The sequence below is a fragment of the Ambystoma mexicanum genome, chromosome 8 (assembly GCF_040938575.1).
Source record: "Ambystoma mexicanum isolate Mex_15411 chromosome 8, UKY_AmexF1_1, whole genome shotgun sequence".
Taxonomy (NCBI): domain Eukaryota; kingdom Metazoa; phylum Chordata; class Amphibia; order Caudata; family Ambystomatidae; genus Ambystoma; species Ambystoma mexicanum.
Window position 1 is genome coordinate 311823649 of NC_090929.1, and position 25017 is coordinate 311848665.

Sequence of the window (25017 nt, forward strand, 5' to 3'; positions counted from 1 at the left end):
TGAGTTAGGGACCAGGGGCAACTGACTGTACACATAGAATGGTGTAAATAGTATGCTGATTTTGCAGCATTACCTGGAGAAAATTTGAAAATGACAAAATACCTGGAAGCCATGTACTAGAAGCACTCCATTGGTGTGCTGAGCAAGATTGACATCAGTATTACTGTTTGTAAAAGACGGGTTGAAATGCAGTGCTCAATGTGTCCCAACAGCCTCATTTGTTTATTATGTCTTAATGTGGTGGCCTGTCCTTCTAAAATGAAAAAATGGGGGTTTAAAAAAATACATTTTAACAGTATCGGAAGGTGCTCATAGACCACTACCCACATCTACAAATACAGAACTCTGTGTTTTACTCTGAAGGCGAGTACTCGTATGAGCAACATCAGGATACATACAAGACCCTTATTGTATACTAACACGGAGGACCCAATACCTAGAAGATATGTAACACCCTAAGTAGGAATCATACCTTTACTAGGCTTTATAATCTAAATGTGTGTTGCTTATATTATGAGATTAAAGGGATTGGAATTGTTCATATACCTTTGTTATTTTTTTGTGCCTATATTGTTGGATTCTTTGCCTAGTTACTGTATTTAATACAAGATTATATTCATATAGTATCATTATTTGTCTTTATGTTTTGGTCGTATTCATTTATTCTGTTATAATCTATAGTCCTACAGTCACAATAACATTTTAGGGGCCCAGCTGGCAAGTGCTTGAATTGCCCTGTTTTAGGTATAGCATGTCTTGCTAATCAATACTGGTATAGACCCACTGAAAGTGCTGTGATGCAGCTGAAAAGGATATAGCACAGGTCCACCGAATCCATACAATCATGATAATTCACATACCTATACACAATTTCTGTTATTGGTTTGTTTAATGAAATGATGATGTTTTTAAATGATTATTATTATTTGCATTTGAAACTGATTTTGACATGATGGTTGTGGCTCTCAGGGTTTACTCATGCAATCGGAATGCCCTAAATGAAATCGGCTAAAAAGGAAACAATTGTAACCTTTCTCAAGAGAAATAAAATTGGTGCTGTTCTCTTAATAGTAGGCTTACATGTCTCATCTTGGGGCTTGTAAACAATGAAGAGAGAAGTCGACAGGAGCCCCCTTGGAGAAAGATACTGTCCGGTCCCCGCAGGACTCCCTGTAGTGCGGATGGCAGCTGGCAGTTGAGTGAGACTCGATACCAAAGACCCTCAGCGGATCCACGGATTTAAGTATGACATATGCCTGGCAAAAACGTCATATGGGAGTGTTTTGCATATTGGGGGATTGTGCTGAGATAAAGACATAAGAGATAAAGATATATCTTCTGACAAGGGATGGGAAAGATCATGTGGTACACCTCGTTATAGGGTAATAATAAGAGAAGGATAACCTCACCAGGAGTTGAGAAGACATCTCTAGTGTATTTATTTGTGTCGTAGTTGCTGGCGCCAGCCTCGTGTTGTAAGGCAGCTTAGCTTTTGTGAAAAATGAACTTTTTGTGTATACTGGTGTATATTGTGGAGGACGTGAAGTTGTGGTGTGGACCGAGGAGTGTGGTCCAGCGTGGGAGCTGCTAGGTGGGGCTGCTCAGGGTGTGAGTGATGGGTGTGGTGTCACTTGGAAGGTTTGAAGGGAACAGCAAGGTGGGGCTGTTCGGAGCGCGAGTGGCATTTGTGGTGCCACTCTGAAATATTAGGTTACGTAGGAAGAGTGGTGATGAGTAAGAGGGTTACGTAGGAAGAGTGGTGATGAGTAAGAGAAGTATTGTTGGGGAAAGGTGTAAAAGGGAGGCAAAAGAGTGAGTGAGAATTGAAATATAATTTGGTAAGTATTGGCAAGTTAAACTGTGACGTTCTAGCATGGATGAATTTCCTATCATTCACCTATGCAAAGCATTATCCCGGTAGAAGGACACAATCCTTAAGTACCACACTGAGTGGGTGCAGGACACTGCAGGCAAAATGTATATGCCCTGGCTGCAGGAAGGCACTAATTCGAAGGCATTGCTGAAACATATGTGCACATATTTACATGCTGTGTAAAAAGGAAAACAGTTACAGAATTGGCTAGCCATTCTGGAACTGTGGAGAATGTATGGGGAAGAGATAGAGGAGCCACCCGTGAAAGAATGGATACTTAATCAGCATGACGAAGGGGGCACAGCACCCACGGCTCCTCCTCCTCTTCCCCAGAGCAGTGATCCGTCTTCAGAAGCACATGGATTATATCCATTATGAGCATTAAAAGCAGCGGCAGGGTACACTAATCCCACATATGCACCACACGCATACAGTAGTGAAGACATTATAAGTGTAGAAAAGATAAACAAGCAAAGACCATTGTCAACACATGTAGAACATGATGAGTGCCTTGATTTACAGGCACAATTAACAGAAACTGAGGAAGAGCGCCAGAGAGAAATGAAGGCAGGGCAATAAGGATGATAAGGCAGTTGTGCCGGATGAATGGGTAGGAGGACAGATAATGCTCAAATTAGATAGAAAAGCCATGGAGAATTTTAAAGACAGAGGAAGGGAAGTTAGAGAGCAGTAGGAGGAGAGAAAGATAGAGCAGAAAAGACAGGAGAGGGAGAAATAAAGAAGGAATTAAGAAGAACGAGGAAGGGAAAAGAAGCGAGAGGCAAACAGAGAAAGGAAGAAGAGACGAGAAGTAGAAAGAGAAAGGGAAAGACAGATGCAGAAAGGGAAAATGAAAAGCAAAAGGAGGAAGAGAGGGGCAGATAAAGACAATGAGAGATAGAAAGGAGCAGAGAAAGGTGAAGAAAAGAAGTTGATGATATCATTATGGGACGTACGCTCACAGACAAAGAGATGGACCAGAGACAAGAACAGAGAGAAAGAGAGAGGAGCTGAGAACGACAGTGCAAGGAAGTAGATTAGATTCTTAAAAGCATACTCTTTCAGATGAAGGAGAGAAAGGGGCCATACAAAGGAGGGTTGGTACCCTGCATAGGAGCAGAAGGGATGGTACCAGCAGCATGATGGGGAGCAGAAGAGGGTCTCTGCAAGATGGAGGCACGAATATATTGGAGGAAGTGATGAGTGGAACATACAGGATGAGTCCCCCTGTGAGATTAGACTTTGAAGACAGAGAAGATGATGAAGGAGATGAAAGTGATGACACTATGTTCACAGATGAAGAGAGAGAGAGGAAAGCGGAGAGGAGGAGGCTGCATGAGCCCCTTCGACAGGCATGGGGATAGGTAAGGAGAGAGCATGGTTAGATTTGGAAGAACCAGTGAGAAGGCCAGTGCCTGATGAATTTCCCAGATGCTTGGAGGGGCAATCAAATAGTTTATGAGAGAAAACGCTGTATATAAACAGACTAAGGGATTTACCAGGACGAAAGAGAATTAGTATGACAGACGCAGTGACAAAAACGAAGGATGTGGCTGCATTTGGACAGGGTGCTGGGTTCACACTATGATATGATATGTTATGATATAGCATTTATAACATGCCTATACACAAGTGTTTCAAGGTGCGACGAGGCAAGGGAGGGGAATAGAGGGAGGACAGACAACAATCCTACTAGGCCAGTTGTCATTCAGATTGCGCAAGTGCATGGGAAGGGCACAGGGACAGTGCAGTGCATGGGAAAAGATAAAACAATAAGTAAAGTAACCCCCATCATGTGGCAAGTGCATGGGTAAGTGCAGACATCAGGTGTCAGGGGCTGGTAGAGGGACTGTAGGGATACAGAAACAGTCCCCAAGTGCGGGTGTTGCCAGTGGGCAGTGCAGGTGTGTGACGCTGGTGTGGGAGGGACCTGAGAACGAGATCAGAGGATGTCCAGGTAGCCAGTGCAGTTCCAGTAACACCCAGGAGGTCAGCAGAGGAAAGGAGGAGAAAAAGCAGAAGCAAAGAGAAAGGTTTTGAGGTGATTCCAGAACCGCAGATGGTTCTCCTCACATTTAAGGGAGGCAGGGAGGCTATTCCAGAGGGAGGCCCCAGCCGAAGAAAGATATCTACCACCAACTCATTGCTTAGAGAAGCGACTGACTCTGAGGGAGTAGGAGGCTGATGAGCGGAGAGCTCGGGAAGGAAGATATTTAGGCAGAGAGAGTTGAAGCTATTGAGGCGCCAGGCCCCAGAAGGCCTTTTGGACGATACAGAGGGTTTTGAACTTAATCCTTGCAGCCACTGGGAGCAAGTGCAGATATTTCAGTCCTGGAGAGATACGACAAGTCTCACAGTCCTGTTCTGGATAAGTTGTAGAGGGTGGAGAGTAGAAGCAGGAAGATTTAGAAAGAGGCTGTTGCAACAGTCCAGCTTAGAGAGAACCAGAGCTCTGGAGACAGTGAGCTTCTGGGGGAAGGAGAGGAAAGGAAGAATACCTCTGAGGAGGTGAAGCTGGTAGTGTGACTTCTTAGAGACATCAGAGATGTGAGAGGAGAAGGAGAGTGTGGAGTCGAAGATGACCCCAAGGATTTTAGCCTTGCAGGTGGGAGCAGGAAGAGGGCCAAGAGAGGCTGGCCAGAGAGCTACAGGAAAGGAGGGAGTGGGTGTGCCGATGAGGAGAATCTCAGTCTTACTGGCATTAAGGCAGAAGTCATTGGTGGCACACCACTCCTGGATAGCAGACAGACAGTGAGAAATGAGGGAAGGAGAGGAGGAGGCCGAGGGTAGCCTGAAAATGAGCTGGGTGTCATTCGCATAGCACTGAAAGTTGGGGCAGAGAGGTGGCGATGCAGTGGGCAAGGAGTGTCAGGTATTGGTTGAACAGCCAGGGAGAGAGGTCAGACCCCTGGGGGACATCACAAGTAGAGCAAAAGATAGCGGAGAGGAAGGACCCAAGTTGAACCTGGGAGGGTCGGTCAGAGAGGAAAGAAGTCAGCCACGCCAGAGTCTGACCAGTGATACACAGGTTATCACAGAGACGGTTGAGCAGGATGGCATTGTTGAGGACGCAGGCGGTGTTAGCGTCAAGGTTGGGGAGCAGGTCTTCACGGATGTTCAGGAGAGCAGTTTCCGTGCTTCTGGCTGCTCTTAAGCCAGACTGATGGTCATGAAGACAACCAACAGATTCAGATTGGAGATTAAGCTGGGAGATGGCCAGCTTCTCCAGGAGCTTGCCCAGGAAGGGAGTAATGGAGATTGGGTGATAGTTAGCCGCGCAAGAGGAGTTGGCTATTTCCCTTACGAACACAAATGGACAAGAATAATTTGATTTTTAAATTGCCCTCACTGATATCAGGGGTGGGTAAATGGATCTATGAATTCTAGAGAATGACAGCTGGGGTTTACCTTAGCAAGAGGTGACATAAAAGGCCTGCTTGCTGCTATAGTGGGGGAACAACCAGATGACATTTGGGAGTGGGCGGGCTATTCTGGATTGACCGCACAAAATACCGACCATGACGGACCACCCTTTAATATCGGTTGAGCTTAAGTAAGGAGAGCACTTAGGGTCACTACCCAGACTTATCAGACATGAGCACCATTATGACTTGGAAAATGAGAGTGCAAAAAGATCTGATGGCGTACATTCAGGATATTCAGGAGAAGTGGAGGTTAGAACCAGAGAACCATGGGACAAGAACATAAGGATTTTTATCACTTTTTATGCCAAGGACATCCCAAGGAAGTGCAAAGACAATTGAAAAAGATTGTGGGAATGGAAGCAAAGCCGTGGGCAGAGAGTCAACTGACGACTGTTCACCTTTGTTGTTTAAAGCAAGGGAAAGACGGAAAGAAAATTGAGGACACAAAGATTGAGGAAACAAGATTAGCTCAGAAAAAACTGTTGAAATGTTCAGTAGAAGGAGCAGTATTGACAAGTGGAGGGGAAGGTTTTAACACACAAGGGACACAGCAGGTACAACCAGCAACGAACAGATATTTTTCAGAAAAGGGAGAGTAATAAGAGGCTTTGTGTTTGGATTTCAAGCTCCAAAAGGAGGAGAGTTTAATGGGGGAAACCTAGATTTGGGGGACAAACACAGCAATGTTATACATAGAGGAAGATGACCCTCTCTCTGGCTTTCCCTCTTCTTGCCTAGCCTGGTCTTCATCTTATTGGCCCTCTGAACTTGGCCCTTGTCCATCACCAGTATCTGAGGTCAAAAACCTAGGGTTTAAACTCTCATTTTCTCTGTCCACTGATGCCCAGGTTGGAGCAATCTGCAAGGCTGGCTATTTCAAGTTAGGAGTTCTTCGAATGGTTCTGCCCTTTCTTCCCATCCATCAGCGCCCTTTGCTGGTTGCCTCTCTTACTCTCAGTCTCCTGGATTATTGCAACTCTTAATTTATCGCCCAACCTTTATACTCATTCCAACAATTGCAATTACTCCAAAATTGGTGGCCCACATTTCCACTGACGGCGGTATGGCTCCCATATTTCTACTCTACTCTGGACGCTTCATTGGCTGCCGGTCCAACAGCAGGTTTCCTTTATTTACCTCTGTATTGTCCACTGGGTCTTTTATGGCCTGGGGGCAGAGTACCTGGAGGAAATATTTTGGCCATATGTCCCGACACGCTCATTGCGCTCCCAGGATGCAGATCTTTTCCCAGTTCCTTGCTTCCATCTGATTAGGATGGGGCGCTCTTCTCCATTGTGGCAACTGGGCACTGGAATTCATTGCCCCCCAACCTTCAAGCCATAGAAGATCATCTTCTCTTCTGGTGTGCCGTGAAGACACATTTGTTTTAAGTTACTCTCTGTCCATATCCCCCAGCGCCAAGATGCCTCTGGATTTCACGCGCTTTATAAAAACCAAAATCAATCAATCAAGATGGGACACATTTCACACCAATGCAGAAGCAGGGGAGGGATGCAACAGAATTGATAAGCAGCTGATCCAAGAGGGGGGACCCCATGCCCCTCCATATCGCCTAGAGCCATCTGAATATTATGCCCAAAATCACATGCAGTATTAGACACAAGTGCCAGCAATACAGCAGATGCAGCCAGGGATACCACCCCAAACACAGCAAACACCAATCCATACATAACAAGCTCTGATGCAGATACAGCAAGCACCAATATAGACACAGGCACTAGCACAACAGAATACACTGACACCATGGAACACAAACATATTGCTGCAGGCACCACACCTAGGATAGTGGGGGTGACAGCAGTGGGAGGGAATCCTTTCACTGGCACGAAAATGGACATGTACCCACAATAGGAGAGCCCAAAGAAAGACTTTATGTGTTTCATCCTATTGATCACACCAGACCCGCTAAAGGAACCAAGGATCGGGGTGACTATAGGCAACAAAACATTCTTCTTCCTAGTAGATAGGTGAGCGAGTTGATCGTCTGTTAAAGAAGGGAAACTCCCAATGTCGGCATTGCCATGAATGCACAAGGATGTTCTGGGGCAACAATTATGGCTCCTTTAACAGACCCTTTACCTATCACAATTGGAGAACAAGACATGTCCATTCCATTATTATATTCTTGCAAAACACCAGTTATATTGGAAGGACCGATAATTACAATTGAATTAGAAGCAGCAATAGTGAGGGAAGAAAGATTAATTTTACACAGAGTTGATGAGGAAGGGGCAAATTGGAGAACAGTGATAGCTCTTGACGAAGAGCACAGATTGACTGACTTAACAGATGAAGGCTTGTTTTCAGATGACTACTCAGTCTTACATATCAGTTGAAAATTGAAAATATGGAGATGCCTCAGAGAATGTCTCTAGTAAAAAAGGTAAGCTCCTTTCTCCAGGGGGAATTCACAATTAAATTGAAGCAGGGAGCTATATTAACTTGGTTAATATAATACCCCATGTCAAAAGAAGCTGAGGGTATTTATGACTCTATTGCTGCCTTAGTGCGACAAGGGATACTAGTGCCTTTAGAATCCGCATTTAACACAGCTGTGTATCCAGTGAAAAAAACAACAGGAGGGTCATGGGGATGAATTCAGGACTTACGCCCCATAACAAAATTGCAGAGGCAGAGTTCCCATTGGTTCCGGATCCAGCCACAATGTTGTGTAACATTCCATCTGATGCTAAATATTTTACAGTGACTGATTTAAAGAATGCTTTCTTTTCCATCACCGTGCATGAAGAAGCCCAGTATTTGACTTTGTACACTTGCAGCAGAATTAAACTAAAACATATTCAGTTGTTCCCCGTCTGTCTTTAACTGAGTGCTGCAGGTGGACTTGGGAAACTTATAACTTGACAGCACAGTAGTACAATATGTAGATGACATTTTAGTGTGCACTAACACAGAGGAAGAGTGTAATAGAGACTCAATAAAACTGATGACATTACTGGCAGAAAAGGGGTACAAAGTAACAAAGAGAAAATGCAATATTGCCAGGAAGATGTATTGTATATAGGTCAGCTAATATCAAAAGAAGGGGGAGAAAAGTGGCACCTCAAAGGGCAGAAGCAATTATGAAATCATCCAGACCAGAGACAGTGAAAGGATTACAACAATTGTTAGCTCTTTGCAATTATTGCAGGGCATGGATTTTTTACTAAAGCACGTACGTCAGACTGTTTTAGAAAGCACTGAAAGAGGCAGAGAGAGAAAACAGTGATATTGCCTGGACAGGTGAGACAATAGATGCCTTTGATAAATTGAAGCTAGCAATCATCACAGCTCCCGTGTTAGGGATCCCTGATTAAAATGAAGGTTTCCTTTTATTGCCCCATTGAAATGGAGAAGTGATTACGGCTGTCCTCACACAGAAAACTACCATGGGACACAAGCCACTAGCATTCTACAGTGGGATTTTCGAACCAGTAATGAGAGGACATTAACCTTGCGAGCAAACATTGGTGGCAGCTTCCTTTGCGACTGAGAAATCTGCCAGCATACGTATGGGATGCACAGTTACATTATATGTTGATCATACCCTATTTGCTATACTTGAAAAGGACAAAAGCACATTGACCACACAGAGAGCCTCTGGTAATGAAGTAATTATATCCAACCCATCAATTAAAAATGTCAGGTGTTGAGTGATTAATCCAGCTAGCTAGATGCATAGCAGAACCGCCATGATTGCAATAAATACACTGATTACTATGATGAGATGCCACACGTCAAAGAAAATGCACTGGGAGGAGGGATAATTCTCTTCATTGATGGGTCATCATCAATAGACCAGAGCATTGGTGAATGACACAGTAGGACAATAGCAATACAAACAATACAAGCAAAACTGAATAATAACGTTGAGACAGTGACATGTGCAAGATTGCCCGTGCATTTCTTGAGAGAAGCAGCAGAATAGATAGTCCTTATTTCGGCACTAGAAATGTATAAAGAAGAGGCGTTAACAGTGTATTCTGACTCCGCCCATGTGACATCAACAGTACAGGGAGGATATCACATTGAAAGAGATGTGGCTTCTTACTTGCAGATGGCACACCATTGCAGCATGCACCGCTATTGGACAGGCTCATAGATGCACTCCAACTTCCATCGGCCATTGCTGTGGTACACCAGAGGTGCAGATTCGATTTCTCGTGGTAATGAGTTTGCTGAGCTTAAAGCAAATAGAGCAGCATATTTTCCAAAATATCTGACATTATGACTGCACCGAATACACACATGTGCACGTAATATGGTGATGAAGAGGGTTTTAATACACTTCCCATAGCACAAATTACAGAATTACAAGGAACAGCACCACTAGAAGAGCAAGAGTTATGCAGATGAAGGGGGTGCTCATTGTCCCCCACAGATGCAATGTGGGTGCAGGACAGCACCCGGAAACCAGTCATGCCTCGAGGGCTGCTTCAAATAGCATTACACAAATCGCACCACCTAGCACACACACCAAGAGATTGTTTTGCAGTACTGATTTCAGAGTAGTGGTTTGTCCCAAATTTGGCAGAACACGTCTCAGATTTTGTTATAAATTATTTGACATGCCAGAAGTTTATGGCTGGCCATACTTTGCGAACAGTGAGAGGAGCAATGCTCCATCCTACTGGACCATTTCAGCATTTGCATATCGATTATGTAGATATTTTTCAAATTTGCAATGGGTCTAGATATATGCTATTAGTCGTATGTCCCTTTCCCCCAATGGATTGAAGCAGGTCCATGCACACATCCTCATGCTGCATGTGCTGCAAAGTTCCTTATAAATGAGGTATTTCCAAGATGGGGAGCCTAAAAAGTGCTCCAGTCTGACGATAGACTGCATTTTGTAAATGAGGTATTTGAGCACACCACAGTCCTCTTGGGTATTAAAAATACATTCTCGTCCACTTACCACCCACAAGAAAACGGCGTCTGTGAGCACCTCAACTGCCCCCTAAAGGAGCAGATTGCCAAACTAAAAGAGACGCTGAAAAACGTTTGCTTCCATTGCCTTCCATTAGCTCTATTTGCTTACGCTATCAGTCCAGTGCTGACCATCACCTGACTCCACATTAGCTGGTGATGGGACATTAAAAGCACACACTCCTTGTTCCTCCCACTCGAGCTCACACTGATGCTGAGAATGCAGTTACTGTGTTAGGGCAAGAAATGCATGATTATTTGATGGCTATGACGGAGTCGCTTAAATGTATGTCTCGACAGCTTTGAGCGTGGCAGGGGGAGTCAAAGAAGACTGATAAAAAGACATTTACAAGTTGATTCCGAGACTGTATTAAGACCACCAGTACTTTTCCCAGGGGACAAAGTTCTGTGTACAAATGTCACCAGACGGTGTCAAAAGACCCATTTTGAAGGACCATTTATCGTGGAGGCAGTTACACAGACGGCTGTCAAAGTTCAAGGAAGGAGGCTGCACCTCAGCGACGTCAAACTCTACAAAGGAGAGTTGCCCACGCCTGCCAACATCGAGTATGAAGGTGAAGAAGACGTGGAAGAGTCCAAACTAGATCGATGACAAGAACTAATCAGCAGCAAGAAGAATACAAATCATTGTTTCCTTATAGATATACGGACAAGACAGCTTGTCTTTTCAATGATGATTGCTTAAAATAAAGCACACATACGTCCACAGTAAAAAACAAAATAACAAATGTTACCTATAACAATTATATTTGTCTTGGTTTTATCCAATTTGATAGTTACTTATCCCTTTTTAGGAGCATGGAACATCTGTCTCACCGTATTATTGTTTAATATGAAAGCCTACTTTGTTTGTGAAAGAAGTTTAATTTCAATACTAACATGATTTTTTCCTGTGAAAATGTACTTCTCAAAGAGATTGAAAAGAACTTTCCTCTTGTGAAAACAATGGGATTTTCCAATACGGTCAGATATTCGCTTTTGGTGCTTGGAAGGGAAAACACCAAATTATTTGCAAAAGGTAGACACAATAGCAATTATGCTTATAGCTAAATGTTTTACATTTTGTAGCCTCTATTTTATTATTCTTATCGCATTAAGAGAATTGGTTATTTAAAATGCAGCCAGACCAGTAACCAGAAATATAACTACTATTACAATGACAAGTGTAATAGCAACAAATGAAATAAGCACGCAGATGACAAAAATGAAAAGAAGTATGTCTCTAGGCACCTGAGTATCTGCATGGCTGGTTCTGCCTATGTAAATAATAATATGTGGTATCAGCACATAAGCCGAGCAGTGAGAGAGACGTCTGATGAGAGCTGTTTTGTTTTCTAACTTATTCCATATGCCATGAACGCCTCTAGAGTATTCATACCTCAAGAAGTACCTGAATATAGAGAACATTGCTTTTTAAATCTTGCACTATGCCTTACAAGAGGACAATTTGAAGGGCAATCAGCCATTATAAAATATATGACATCAACAGACTTCACATACATAGATAATTATATAAAGGAGAAACACATGATGGATAATGTTGAAGCACGTCTGATAATGCACCTCTTAGCAAGGTGCTAAAATATATACTGACAGGTCCAAACACAGAGGAGGTCCAGTTAGTGCCTCATGAAATGTTAAAATACAGGGATGCCCAGGGAAAGCTGATACGTTAATGTTTTAACAGGCCACAATTGCAGACAACTGGCAAAGTATTCTCCACGGGGAAATGGGTTGACAGAGTATTGGGTTGTAGAGCAGAGGCAGTGGCTTATGCATCCATAGATGCAACAAAACACACAGATAAGTCTGATGTGAAGAATGGAAACAAACTGCCAATCTTTTAACTTGGGTGGAAGATGAAGCAGAACCACTACCCACAACCAAAATGCAAGAGCCAAAGTTATGTTTTAGAAATAATGGCCCAGTGAAAGTTGGCAAAAATGAGGGGTGCAAACAAATCATGGATATACCAGGTACGAAAATTGGAACAGCAGTGCTCATGGACCACTAATGGGCATGTGGTTTAAAAGTCTGTAGGCAACTCCCTCTGAATGAAAAAGGTTTGTACTCTCTGGTGGTAATAAATACACTAGCTTTAGTAGTACCTCAGAGTGAAGTCCAGATTGGTGACTTCTCCTGAATGAATGCACACTTAAGAAAACAAAGATCCCTTACCTTTAAACACAGTAGAAGGGAAAACTACTTTTCGACTAACTCAATAAAGGCCTATGATGACATACCTGATAAGCATACATTTTTTGGTAGGTCGGCAATTTTCTTTATGTCCTTCTTTACTCCCGGTGTGCAAGCATCCACAAATGCAAAATGGTTACAAATAACCAGATGGGAGTTGCTGCAAACAATAAATGCAACCGTGAAAGGCTTTAAAGACATAAGGGAGGAGTTGAGGGCAGTAATTATGACCCTCCAAAATAAGCATGTTCTTGATCTGGTAACGGCCAAGGAGGGGGCATAGATGCAAAAATAGAACTTTCCTGCTGCACATATACACCCACCCAAGATGAGGAGAATGACATCCCTACAGAAGCCACAACCACCTTAACATAAATGCACACAAAAATGGTAGAAGAGATGGAAGAGATTGAGAATGATGACTGGTTCGTGTACCTGTTCTCATGGATACCCACAAGGTTGGCTAACACGTTCAAAATGTTACTGGCCATTCTAATACTAATACTATTTGCCTTCTGCATTTTAAGAATTGCAATAAATGGCTGCAAAAAAGCTGCCAAAGAGGGAATAGGAATGAAAATAGTAATAAATATGGATGCTCACGTGCATAAGGATACTAAGGCAACCGTACCACCCATATCCCAGGCATGTGCAACAAGAGATGGGCACGATCTAAGCTGAAGGTGGCAAAAATAAACAAACTGACAATGAAACAACACATGAGCATGCATTAGATTCAAAGCAAATGTGCGTTCAACATCGAGAACACATACACAAGGTAATATATGCATTTATACATGAAAAATATTAACATGGCACCCATAAGAAATGAAGAATACTAACATATGTGATGTCTTTTCTGAATGCAACATGAACAATAGATGAACATAGCTGACTAACATAGAAATGTAGAAGAAATGGGCAGCAATATTTTCAAAATGGAAGCCACAACACTCTTCTAAGTAAATAAAAGTCCTTAAGACTTCATGAGAATTAAAAATGCTGAAATAACAAAATAAAGATCTGTGCAGAAGCCAAGGTTACCATGAAAAAGGGAGGCTATGAAGGTTGCAGCAGAAGCATGAGATAACGATTCCCAGGACACGAGCCATATATTCCTAGATTAATTAAAAAAACAACCAGCCTTTGTAAGCCAGGTGCAGGACAATTATAAACCCAAAGAGACTATGGGGAATAGCTCAAGTGTGTCCCCAGTCAAAAGAGGAGCCATAACATTCACATTAATATTAGCTAAAATCCCAATGAACGCAGGGTAAATAATTCCAAACACAGTCTCATCACATGTGACCCATAATTAAGGAACATTGTTGGTTCATTAGCAACAAACACAGATAGGACACCTGCCTCACTCTTCATGCATATTCCCAGACACAAGGTGCCACACAAGGTCGAATACAAAGAAATCACCTTGGCTCATGGCCTAGGAATAAGGGGTGGTATTTTCTTTAATTGAAGGGAAAGCAGTTCATGGACCTCTCTCCCCCTACACCTGTCTGGCTCGTTGCTCGACAACCTGTCAGTTGCCCAAGGGTGGTCAGTAGAAAGCCAAACAATCAAAACCCAAATGCTAGGCCACCAAGTAGGTATTATGACAACCGATAGTTTATTGTAGAGATGATGTCTTTCACTATTAATTTAGAGGTGGAGCCATCATATTGTTGTTATCCAATCAGATGTTTAACCGCTATAGAATGTATATGTAGTCATATCCAATCCCTGTAACCCATAGGTTTTGGTAGTTAAGATTACTGTATGATGTCAGTTATGACAAATAGTGAGTATAAAAAATGTTGTTTTTTACAAGCATGCTGAGAGCGACAACATTGCATGCTTGTTTGCGGCCCCTGCTTTGTTAATAAAGCCGAGTTTTGCCTTGCACTTTACCCATTTTCGTCATTGTGTCTGGTTTGATCTTGCTCAAGAACCCCTGTGTAATTTTGGCACTTTCCAGGCTGTCTTAACAGATGGTTTCAGAGGTGATGGTTCGCTAGAGTCCTCAGATTGTCGAGGGCTCCCTGCCGTGGCCCGAAGACTACAGAGGTGTCCTGTGGAGAGCAGTATTATGTGCAATAGAGAGAGGTCGACAGGAGCCCCCTTGGAGAAAGATCCTGTCCGGTCCCCGCAGGAGGCCTCATAGGCAGCTGGCAGCTCAGCAGATCCACAGATGTAAGTATGACATACGCCTGGCAGAAACGGGGAAGGGGATTGTTCTGTATATTGGGGGATTGTGATGAGATAAAGAGATAAGAGATCAAGAGATATCTTCTGACAAGGGTCGGGAAAGATCACGTAGTACACCTTGTTACGGGGTAATGATAAGAGAATGATAAGCTCACCAGGAGTTGAGAAGACAGCCGTAGTGTATTTATTTGTGTAGTACTTGCTGGCGCCAGACTTGTGTTGTAAGGCAGCTTAGGTTTTGTAAACAGTAAACCTTTGTGTATATTATTGCATATTGCGGAGGAGGTGAAGTTGTGGTGTGGACCGAGGAGTATGGTCTGGTGTGGGAGCAGGGAGGTGGGGATGCTCAGGGTGTGAGTGACTGGTGTGGTGTCACTCAGAAGGTTTGGAGGGAACAGTAAGGTGGGGCTGTTCTGAACGTGAGTGGCACTTGTGGTGCCGCTCTGAAATATTGGGTTACGCAGGAGGATTGGTTTTGAGTAAGAGAAGTATTGTTGGGGAAAGGGGTGAAAGGGAGGTAAAAGAGTGAGCGAGAATTGAAATATAAGCAATCCCTGTAACCTGTAGGTTTTGTTAGTTAAGATTACCGTATGATGTCAGCTATGACAAATAGTGAGTATAAAAACTGTTGTTTTTGATAAGCACGCTGAGAACCACAACATTGTATGCTTGTATGATGTGCCAGCTTTATTTGGAAGTTAATAAAGCTGGGTTTCGCCTTGCACTTTGTCAATTTTCGTCATTGAGTCTGGTTTGATCTGGCTCCAGAATTTTGGTACTCCAGAACCTCTGCGTAATTCTGTCTTAACTTGCCCATATTGTAGCCTGTTTACATTTAGTGTTTATATAAATTCTAGAATGGATCTGCCCCAGGTTGAGAAAGGCTTTGGAATGTTTGCTTTTGAAGGAGAAGGAGAGGGAGTCTGGAAAGACTGGAAGGGCATGGGGTTGCTGTAACGAATTTACATGAATTGAGAAATAAATATTTAATCTTTGACGTGCACGTTGTACCTGTATTTCCGTGCCCAAACTTAATAATTCTCCTATAGGATGAGGAATTTCACAAGCCACGCAATGAATGATATAGGGAAGAATTGAACTTCTCCATGCTGGTCACCCTAGAGGATGAGGATTCCCCCTAGATCCAGAATCAATTAGAAAAGTAGCTGGTACAGAACAGAATTGAACTTCTCCATACTGTCACTCCCAAGCAAACAATCCATCTTTGTCTATTGGTGCCAATACTGTTCTTCATCTAGCATACCCTTCCCACAATCTTGCTCTGAGGCACCCCAACACCTTCCAGCTTTCAATGCATCCATCACCTTATTCAGATGTTTTTTTTTTTTTTTTTTTTTGATGTCTTAGTTTAATGATAAACTTTTGCATCATTGTGAATCTTATACGATAGCAAAGAAAATGTAAGAAGGGCTTTACAATTTTCTTTGCTTGAGATCCAGAATGTTAGTCAGAAAAAGGACAACTGTAAATATGCATTTGTTATTTGTTCCGCTAAGGATAGTATTCCATCTTTCATCTTCGTCCAATTCTTGTGAAGCCAGATCGAAGTGTGATCCAAATTGCCTGCGTTGATCTGCCAGCGCCGGACACTCCATGACTAGGTGGAATATGGTCTCCGGTATGGTTTCAATTTCGCAAAACCGACAGTAGTTCCTTGTTTTGGGGATCTGGTTTGTTATGGCTAAATAGTAGTTTGTCTGCAGGATATTCAATCTGATTCTCAAAAATATTGATCTAATCACTGGATCGGGAAATAATCGCAGGTATGGTTGTGGTTCATTTAGTTTTCTGTTGGCCTTGTTACAGTGTAGTGTCCGCTTATAGGAGTTTTTCTGTTCGATGGTTTTGATCCAGTCATTTTGTTGGAGTTTGACTTTGGCATGTTGGGGACGCTTCGTTAAAAGTTCTTGAGATATTTCTTCTTGTTCCATTTCCTTGGTGATAGATTTTTTCCATTTTGATAGAACTGTGGTATTTAAGGTCGCCGTTTTAGTTTTGAGGATGTTGATTGCCGGTGTCTTGTCGTCGGACAGGAGTTTACGATAGATGTCCAGACGTTTCCATCGTACTATGAGCCGATAGATTGAGTTGCAAGTTCGTACCTTATTCGTGGCATGGGGTACGATTTCGGTAGTGATAGAATCTTACGCCAGAATATAGACTCAAATTTCGTCCAATTTACTTCTTGTGCGTTCAGCATTGTTTCAGTGCCATAAGTTATTATTGTTATGTATTTTTGCTTGTAGTACGCAATTATCGGTTTAAATGAAAACTTTCCGAATTTTCTGTGTAGGATGCAGCCTTGGCGTGCTAATGCTTGCGCCTTCTGTTCTATTTTGTCCAGCCATTCTGCTTCTGTATTTGATTGGTTAATCGTGATGCCAAGATACTTGAATGTTGTCACGTTTTCCAACTTGTTTCCATTGATATTGAAGGTGGGTTGTTGTTTAGCTTTATTTTGAAATTTCGTCAGTTGCATAGATTTTGTTTTAGTGATATTGATTGTTAGATCATTTTGGGTCATGTAGTTGCTCAGAGCTGTGAGTGAAAGTTGCAGGCCATATGGGGTTTTGTCCATTAAGACAATGTCGTCTGCATAAGCCATTATGGATACAGAGGTTGAATTGATTTTTGGGGGGTTTGCTTTATTGTTTTTCAGATGTTGGTCAATATCTGATGTATAGAGATTGTAAAGAGTCGCTGCTAAGGGACATCCTTGTTTTAGTCCGTTAAATGTTGATATTGCTTCAGTGGTCATTCCTTGTTTTGTGAGCCTGACTTTTATTGAAGTGTCTGAGTATAGTAGTTTGATGGGCTCAAGAATGTTCGGAGGACAGTTCCATGCCTTAAGCTTCGCCCATAATTTTTGCCGAGGTATTGCATCAAAGGCCATCTTTAAGTCGATGAACACGGCGTATATCATGGTCTTGGTGTTAATCGCTTCATGTTTAATGAGATGGAGAAGAAGGAGATTGATGTTCGTTCCAAGATTGGGAGTAAATCCAGTTTGCCGTGTTGAGAATCTACCGGTCGAGTTGGCCCAGGCAGTGAGTTGTTTTAGTAGGACTGATGCAAAGAGTTTCCCTGAAGGGTCGAGTAAGGCAATGGGGCGGAAATTTTGTGGGTTATCACGCGGGCCTTGCTTGTGTATGGGGACTATTGTTGCCGTTTTCCAGGTAGTAGGAATTTGGTTGTGTAAGTTTATAATATCAATTATCTTGTGCAGAAAACTTGCCCATGCTGAGGGGTCTTGTTTGAGCATGGCATTCGAAAGTCCATCAGGGCCCGGCGCTCTTGAGGTGTTAAGTCGATTGATCATGAATAGAAGATCTTCATATGAAGTGGGTACTGACCATTTTGTGTTGATTTTACTTTCCTCTTGTTCAGATGAGTGAGGAAGAGCTGCGTACATAGTTGAAAAATGACTGACCCATATCTCCTTTGGTACGTTGGCTGTTAGCTTTTGTTGTTTTTGATGGTTTTCGTTCAGAAGATTCCAGAGATCTTTGGTATTATTCGTCCGGTATGTTTTCATCATTGTTTCTGCATCTGTTTGTAGTAATATTGCCTTTTGAGATTTTTTCCAGTTGTTGTAGGTTTGTTTTAGTTTGGCAATCTGAATGATGTTTCCTGGTTGTCTATTTTTCTTGAGCTGTCTTATCTGTTTCGCCAGCTCCTTTTTTTTTGCTGCTATTTCCTTGTTGTAACTATGCAGATGAGTTTTTTGTGAGCGATTTTCAACTGTTTGCTGGAACGGGAGCAGAATCCATTCATAATTCAGTTTTTCCAAGTCCGGTTTTTTGGAAGTTGATAATTTCTTTGGAAGCAATGGTAGTATTGTTTGTGGAATGCGAAGTCTTGATGATGTACCGTCCAGTTCAAGTAAAGGTTGTCCTAGAGATGGCTTTTGATGTCCGGTAAGGTGTGACTGAACTGTTAGCTTATTGTGATCACTGTTGTCGCAAACTATGGTTTGAGCAATGTCGACCGAATCTTGCAGGGTTTGTGAGAGAAAGATATAGTCGATAATTGCTGCAGAGGAGGCTCTTCTCCATGTTGGCATAAAGGGCGTTAAATTGTTTTTTGCATGATTTAGGAGGCTGAGATCTCGAATCTGGATTTCTTTCATCCATTTTGACGCTTTAGCCGATAGGTGTTCGGGTCGACGTGGAGTACCGTTAGGTGTAATGAGGTTGATGTTTAGGTCTCCGCAGAGTATTAATTCCAAGTTTCTGTAAGTGTCAGCTAGGTTGTCGACTGTGATAAATACAGCCTCGATGAATTCATTAGTTGTAATGGCTACAGGATTCCAGTAGAGATTCAATATGGCGATTTTTGTTTCATCATTTTCTTTTTGGTCTTGGTGGGTCTTTATTGTTATTATGGTCATCTGAATCCAAGGGTTTATGTTTTCGGTGGTCAGTACCCTCCAATAGGGATTTATTTTGATTAGGGTCAGAAGACCAAATGCTGGTCTTCCCTGTTTTTTTTTTATTGCAGGATTTAGGAAAGCAAGGAAGCCGTCACATGCTGGTGTGTCGGTGATCCAGGTCTCTTGTAGACATATGATTTGAAAGTTTTCAAGATCATTTGATGGCTGAGTATATAAGTGAAGATTCCCTCTTGTGTTCCATGAACAAAGTGACCATGTGAAATTTGTGTTGTTTAATTGTTATGAGTATGAGTAAACTGAGCTTCTTGAAGAAGTGGTTTCTGTAGTTGAAAGCTCTAGATCGTATATCCTTTTAAAGGGGCGATCCTGACTGTTCGATTGTTCTGCTCTTTTATCTCTGATCGTTTTTTCATTGATGGCGTGGTGTTCATTTGTGCAAACGGGCCTTTGGTTTCTCGCCGGGAGTTTCCTTGTTGTTGTGGTGGCCCAGCACTTGAACCCAAGTTTGAGAAGTTGAGCGCCTTGTGAAGCAATCAGTTCTTGATCATCCTGATTCGAGATTTCGACGACAATTTTGTCTAGGTGCTTATGATCTTTAAAGGTGATTAAATCGATCTCAGCTGTTGTTATATGTTGCAGTTGTGGTATTGCTCCAAGCAGGCGGAGAGTGTTTGTTCTGTTCAGTATAAGGGGTTCTTTTCTGTTGATTCGATTTTCAATATGGATTTCATAGATTTGATTTTGTTGCAGTGGATTTATAAACGTGGGCAAAATGCAGTCCGATGTGAATGTTGTATGTATAGTGAGAGAATTGTCCATGACTTGATCATAGCATTCCACTGATAAAGAGCCATCGCTAACAAATGATGCAATTGAATTTTCCTGTAGTGAACTTTCTGATATTCAGATATGTTATCCCTCTAGAAAACCCCACATGCACAAATAAATGAATATACATAAATAAGAATGAAGTCTTTTTCTAATGTGAATTGTGCAGAAAAAGTCTAAAGTCTAGTCAGGCAAGTGTAGGACTAGAGTTTAAACATTTGATGTATATTTTCATTGAACATACAGGAGATGTGTGTGTGTGTGTGTCTATAATGATATGTCTGTCCTGTGAATTGGGAGATTATTTAGTTATTGACATTAGTCCATTCTCTTCCGTGACCGGAATAGTGAGAAAGGCAAATTATACAATAGCAGATGAACTATAAATATATGTTTTTAAATGTTAAAAGATTGCAGAACAATGTCCAAAAATATTGTGTTATATGTCACATTTCCAAAATACACAAAGTTAACTACATTGCCTTGGCATTCGGCATCCAATTATGCTTTTTGGCTTTAGTCGATATATATGCTAGAACAGCATTACAGAATATGGAGGATCTTTCTTACCTACTGTTGCAGCTTCACCAGGAGCTCCCTTGTCACCTAATAAAACAAACATAATCAGATCAGTCGATTGATGTCATTGGAATAATAGTGCCCGGCAACATTGGACATATGGGCCAAAGATAGTGAGCCAAGGTGTCCAGCATAGTCTAAGAAAATCACAGCTTTATTTGCATCAACTATTTGTTAAAGTGAACACGAGGCTCTGGTGCTTTGTAATGCCACTTGGTGGTGGGACTGAGAGGAATTACCTTCCATGCCACAGATCAGAAATGCAGCATGGAAGGGCATTACACTCTCTGCGCTGTGCTGCTGATTAGGGAACATAGAACCAAGAAGAAAACCATTTCAGACCAATACATATTTGCAAAACGTCTATTGCGCTTTCTGCACAGAACATTCTGTGAGCTGCACTCTGATTGGTTCACACATTAAGATGTCTGACATTGGACTGCTAATCCTGATGTCAGGGGGAACACCAATAACGTTTGTTCTCGACTCTGCAGCACTGTGGGTGTGGGTTCTATGTTGTAAAATCCCCGGAATAATTCCCCAGACTGAAAAAGAAGCAGTAATAATGAAGAGTTGAAATAACACATTTTATATAGAAATAAATATAAACGGTTCTACGTGTTTACATCGAAGAGAAATGACTTTGTGATAATTTACTTTGATGAAATTTCTTTTTGTCATTCAGTTTTAATTATATATATAATGGGTTCTCCCCTTATGGCCAGACCCACCTCCCACGCACCATCTGCCCTTTCCACCCCCTTGTATTCCTTAGCCTCAAACATACATATTTAAATTGCCTCAAAGTGAAGTAAGCACAATATAAACAGTAAAAATAAAGAAGTGTAAAATGAAGAAAATAATAAGAAAATGTATTTTACATTTTATTTCTTAAAAAGCAAATTCTGCGAAAATATAAGTAGTAGTTTTCATGTGTTTTTGATTTCTTATTCATTTAGCAATAGCAAGGGAATCCCCGATAATCCATCCCCAGCTAAACCCATCACCTGTTTGTTTGCACTTACCCTTTCAAGCATTGAAGATATTTGTTTAAATTTTGATTTTGATGTATTTGTATCACGTACTTACGAAATGAATCATATCTAGGTGCAGATTGAACTGGTATCAGGCCCAGAGTCACAAAAGACCGTCTACACAGGTCAACCACAAGAAAAACGACTAACTGAGCTACTTAAATCCATTTTTGTGTGTCACACTTATTCTTTTTACTTGAAGAGGTGTGTTTTCAGCGCCTTCCGAAACTGAGATTGCGAATCAAGGGCCCTGATCTTCAGAAGAAGCATATTCCATATCGTTGGGCTATACACTCCAAATCCACCTCTGAACACGTACTTCGACAAAGGAATTTCCAACTGAATTTCCAACTGCAATTTGTCGCTAGATCGCAATTGACAGGTTGGGTGATGCTGCCTGATTTTCTTACATAGGTAGAGTGGAGCCAGGTTATGTATACACTTATAAATTAAGCACATGATTTTAAAATATGTGCCATCCTTAACAGTCAACCAATGCAAAGATCGACAAAGACTTGAGGTTGGAGAGGACTTTCTAACTCCAAAGATCAGCCTAACAGCTGCTTTTTGTGCTTTCTGGCAGATGGTGCATTTGCATGAGTGGAATACTTGACTGCAGTCCGTTACCACAGTCTAAACAGGAGTTCACCATAGCACCAACCATAGCACCCACCACCATAGAGCGGTCCTCCACTGTAATAAATGGTAAAACCTGTCACAGGAGCTACAGGGTGCCACAAACGAACTGTGTCGTAGCGCTCACCTGTGCTGCACACTTGAGATTTTCCTGCCAGACACACCCCAAGTTTTTAATTTTCGGGGCAAACAGTAAGTATGCGCCCAAGTAGTTTGTTGGATCTGGGCAGCTACTCAACTTGAGGAGGTGTTTTGGGCCAAACAGTGCTACTTCTTTTTCGCTGGCGTTCAACAGAAGCTGTTTGGCAGACATCCATGCCCTAACCTCCACCAGGCATTGTTCGACCATCTGAAAAGTCTCTTTCAACTTTCCCCAATTTGATGAACACCTGAGTGTCGTCCGCATAGGGGTGAAAGTTGTCCTTGTGCGTTCTAAGCAAGTCCATCAGGGGACACATATATAAATTAAACAGGAGAGTGATGAGCCCGGAGGGACTCCACACTCCTGTGGGAGAGGGCTTGAGATGAATTCACCTAGTTTGACCTGTTGCTGCCTCTCTGAAACGAAGGAGGCAAACCACTTGCTGGCTTGGTCCGAAATGTTTCCAATTTCTCTGAGCCTTCCAAGTAATATACAGTGATCCACCTTATCGTGTTAGAACTGATATAATATTGTTTCGTCCTCATTCTATATGTTGGCCTATGCCCAGTCGCTTTGTGAGGAAATTTGTATTGCAAGGTCGTGAACTTAAGTAAATCAAGCCTCCATTTTAGGTTAAAGACGCCATTTTAGTTATTCGTGCAAAGTCACCCTGTAGTCTAAAATGGCTGTCTCGTGTGCTCTTGTTCTTGCTTTAACCTCTACAACCTCTGTAGGGGAGTTAATGTCCAACCTGCCTTCAGGCTACATGTTAGGGTCATGTAGACCTTGTCCTTCGTTGACCTCGGGATTTTTATTTATTTAACATTTATAAAGCGCTCACACAGCCCGCAGGCATCGAGGCGCTCTTACAGGGATTGTTTGTTTTTTCTTAGTTGCGTAATTGTGCTTTTTTTTGTCTTAGTTGCGTATTTATAACGCGCTTAAACACCCAGAGGTTTTTTTTAAGCGCGGACCCGGGGATCGAACCTGTTGTTGCTTCGTGTCATCTTGCTTCCAAGACGCGCACGCTGCCGCTGAGCTATCCTCCCGGGACGGGATCAGGGGATTACTTGAATCGGCGATGTTAACCTACAAGTATACAAGAACAATAACGCTATCCAAATACGACATGCGAAACATTTGTTTGATCTGTATTAAAGCAATGTGTAAAGAGTGTCACGTTAAACTAAAGAATAATAGTGTGTGTTAGTAAATATGTTGAAAAGTAAACCGCATGCACGAGACATGTAAATTAGGAAACGAACCTGGTGCGACCCTAGCCCAGTACATAATTAACTTGCAGGAGGCTGGACATCATTATAACAAACTGTATAAATACGCTGATGTCCAGCTAGCAAATCCTGCTCACTGCTCACATTGAACCCTGCTGGTGTCTCTGTGATGTATTGACAACTGAATAGCTATTTGTGTACATTGTTCGATACTGTTTAATTTTGTAATAAAGATTCTGGGAATCTTTACAAGCCCGTGTCGGTGTATTTTCCTTTGCATGGTGTAAAAGTCTTAATATTGTATTTTTCTGATTCCACAGATGGTGCCCGAATATGGATATGAAAGGTACCAACATTAACGGCCACTCTGGACGAGAAGCGAATTCCTCGACAAAACTGCACGATCTGATCCCTGAACGGTGAGCTGTAGCCCGAGATGACGTCTTGATGAGGGTCCATATATCGAGATGCGTAAATTTGCCGAAAATCACCAGACACGTGGGTCCTTAGCATTGTCCTTAGTAACCCGATCGGGCCTCCCAGTCCTTTGGTCAGGTGAATCGTGTCCCGATTCTTAATTTAACCCTGACAATTTGAATTTGGCGCATTGTACTCGCGAGCACAATTACTTGACCAGGTAACACCAGAACTTTGATATGCCTGCTTTAGGGCATTATTCCACAGCGACAGATCTTTGGAAGATAGCCGTCCCGCACCACAGGAGGGGTCACCGGCATGTACTATGTACTGTAGGAAAGGCTTCGGTAGTATAGCATTTAATGAAATTTGGCACAGACAGACCAGACATAATTCTAATCTTCGGTGGCCAACCAATGGTAGTTTTGAAATCCCTCGTATAGAATATTTAGAGTCTGTATTAGTAAAGAAAAAGGCTAGACCTGCAGCATTTGACGCATTGCATAGTTGGAAAACAGAAGCTTTGCAGCAACAAAAGAGTAGAGAGAAACATATGCGTAGACATATGACAAGTGTCGAAAAGGCACGGTTATATGATCAAAATAAACAATTGAAGTCAGTTAGGAACACGGACAGGGCGTTTCAATTAGGCATTCAGAAAATCTACCCTTCAAAATATTTTCATATGTCCGATGAATTGATTAATACATTTTTGCATGAACGAAGGCCCGGTGCCTCCGCGCCACCTCCGTACGTCCCTCCTCCTGGCGCTTTGCCCCTTCCCGTTGTTATTCCCCCTCCTATAGTTCCTCCGGTCCTCCCTGCTGTTCTTCCTGTTCTTCCAGCCGTCGCTCCTTTGCCTGCCCCCTTGCCTCCACCTGTTGATATTCAGAATGCGCCTACTCTTCCTCTTCCAAGTGATTCTGCATCGCTTGTAGTAGACCAGGGAGCGAGACCAAGGGTTGTGACTCGTAATACTGTGTCCCCAGACAAAAAGAATGAATTGATTGCTTGGGCTAAACATTGTATGGAGAAGGGTGAACAAGCTGATGTTTTTTCCACACTCGA

At 42.3% G+C, this 25017-nt stretch overlaps 1 protein-coding gene across 1 annotated transcript in view; it reads right to left on the reverse strand.

The window, feature by feature from the left end:
* The window catches only part of LOC138471871 (ficolin-1-like), a 546996-nt gene that overhangs the window by 268286 nt on the left and 253693 nt on the right, over positions 1-25017 (reverse strand). Inside the window, exon 5 of the mRNA XM_069609730.1 lies at positions 20480-20515. Coding sequence (XP_069465831.1) covers positions 20480-20515 — 36 coding nt within the window. The remainder of the gene's footprint in view (positions 1-20479; positions 20516-25017) is intronic.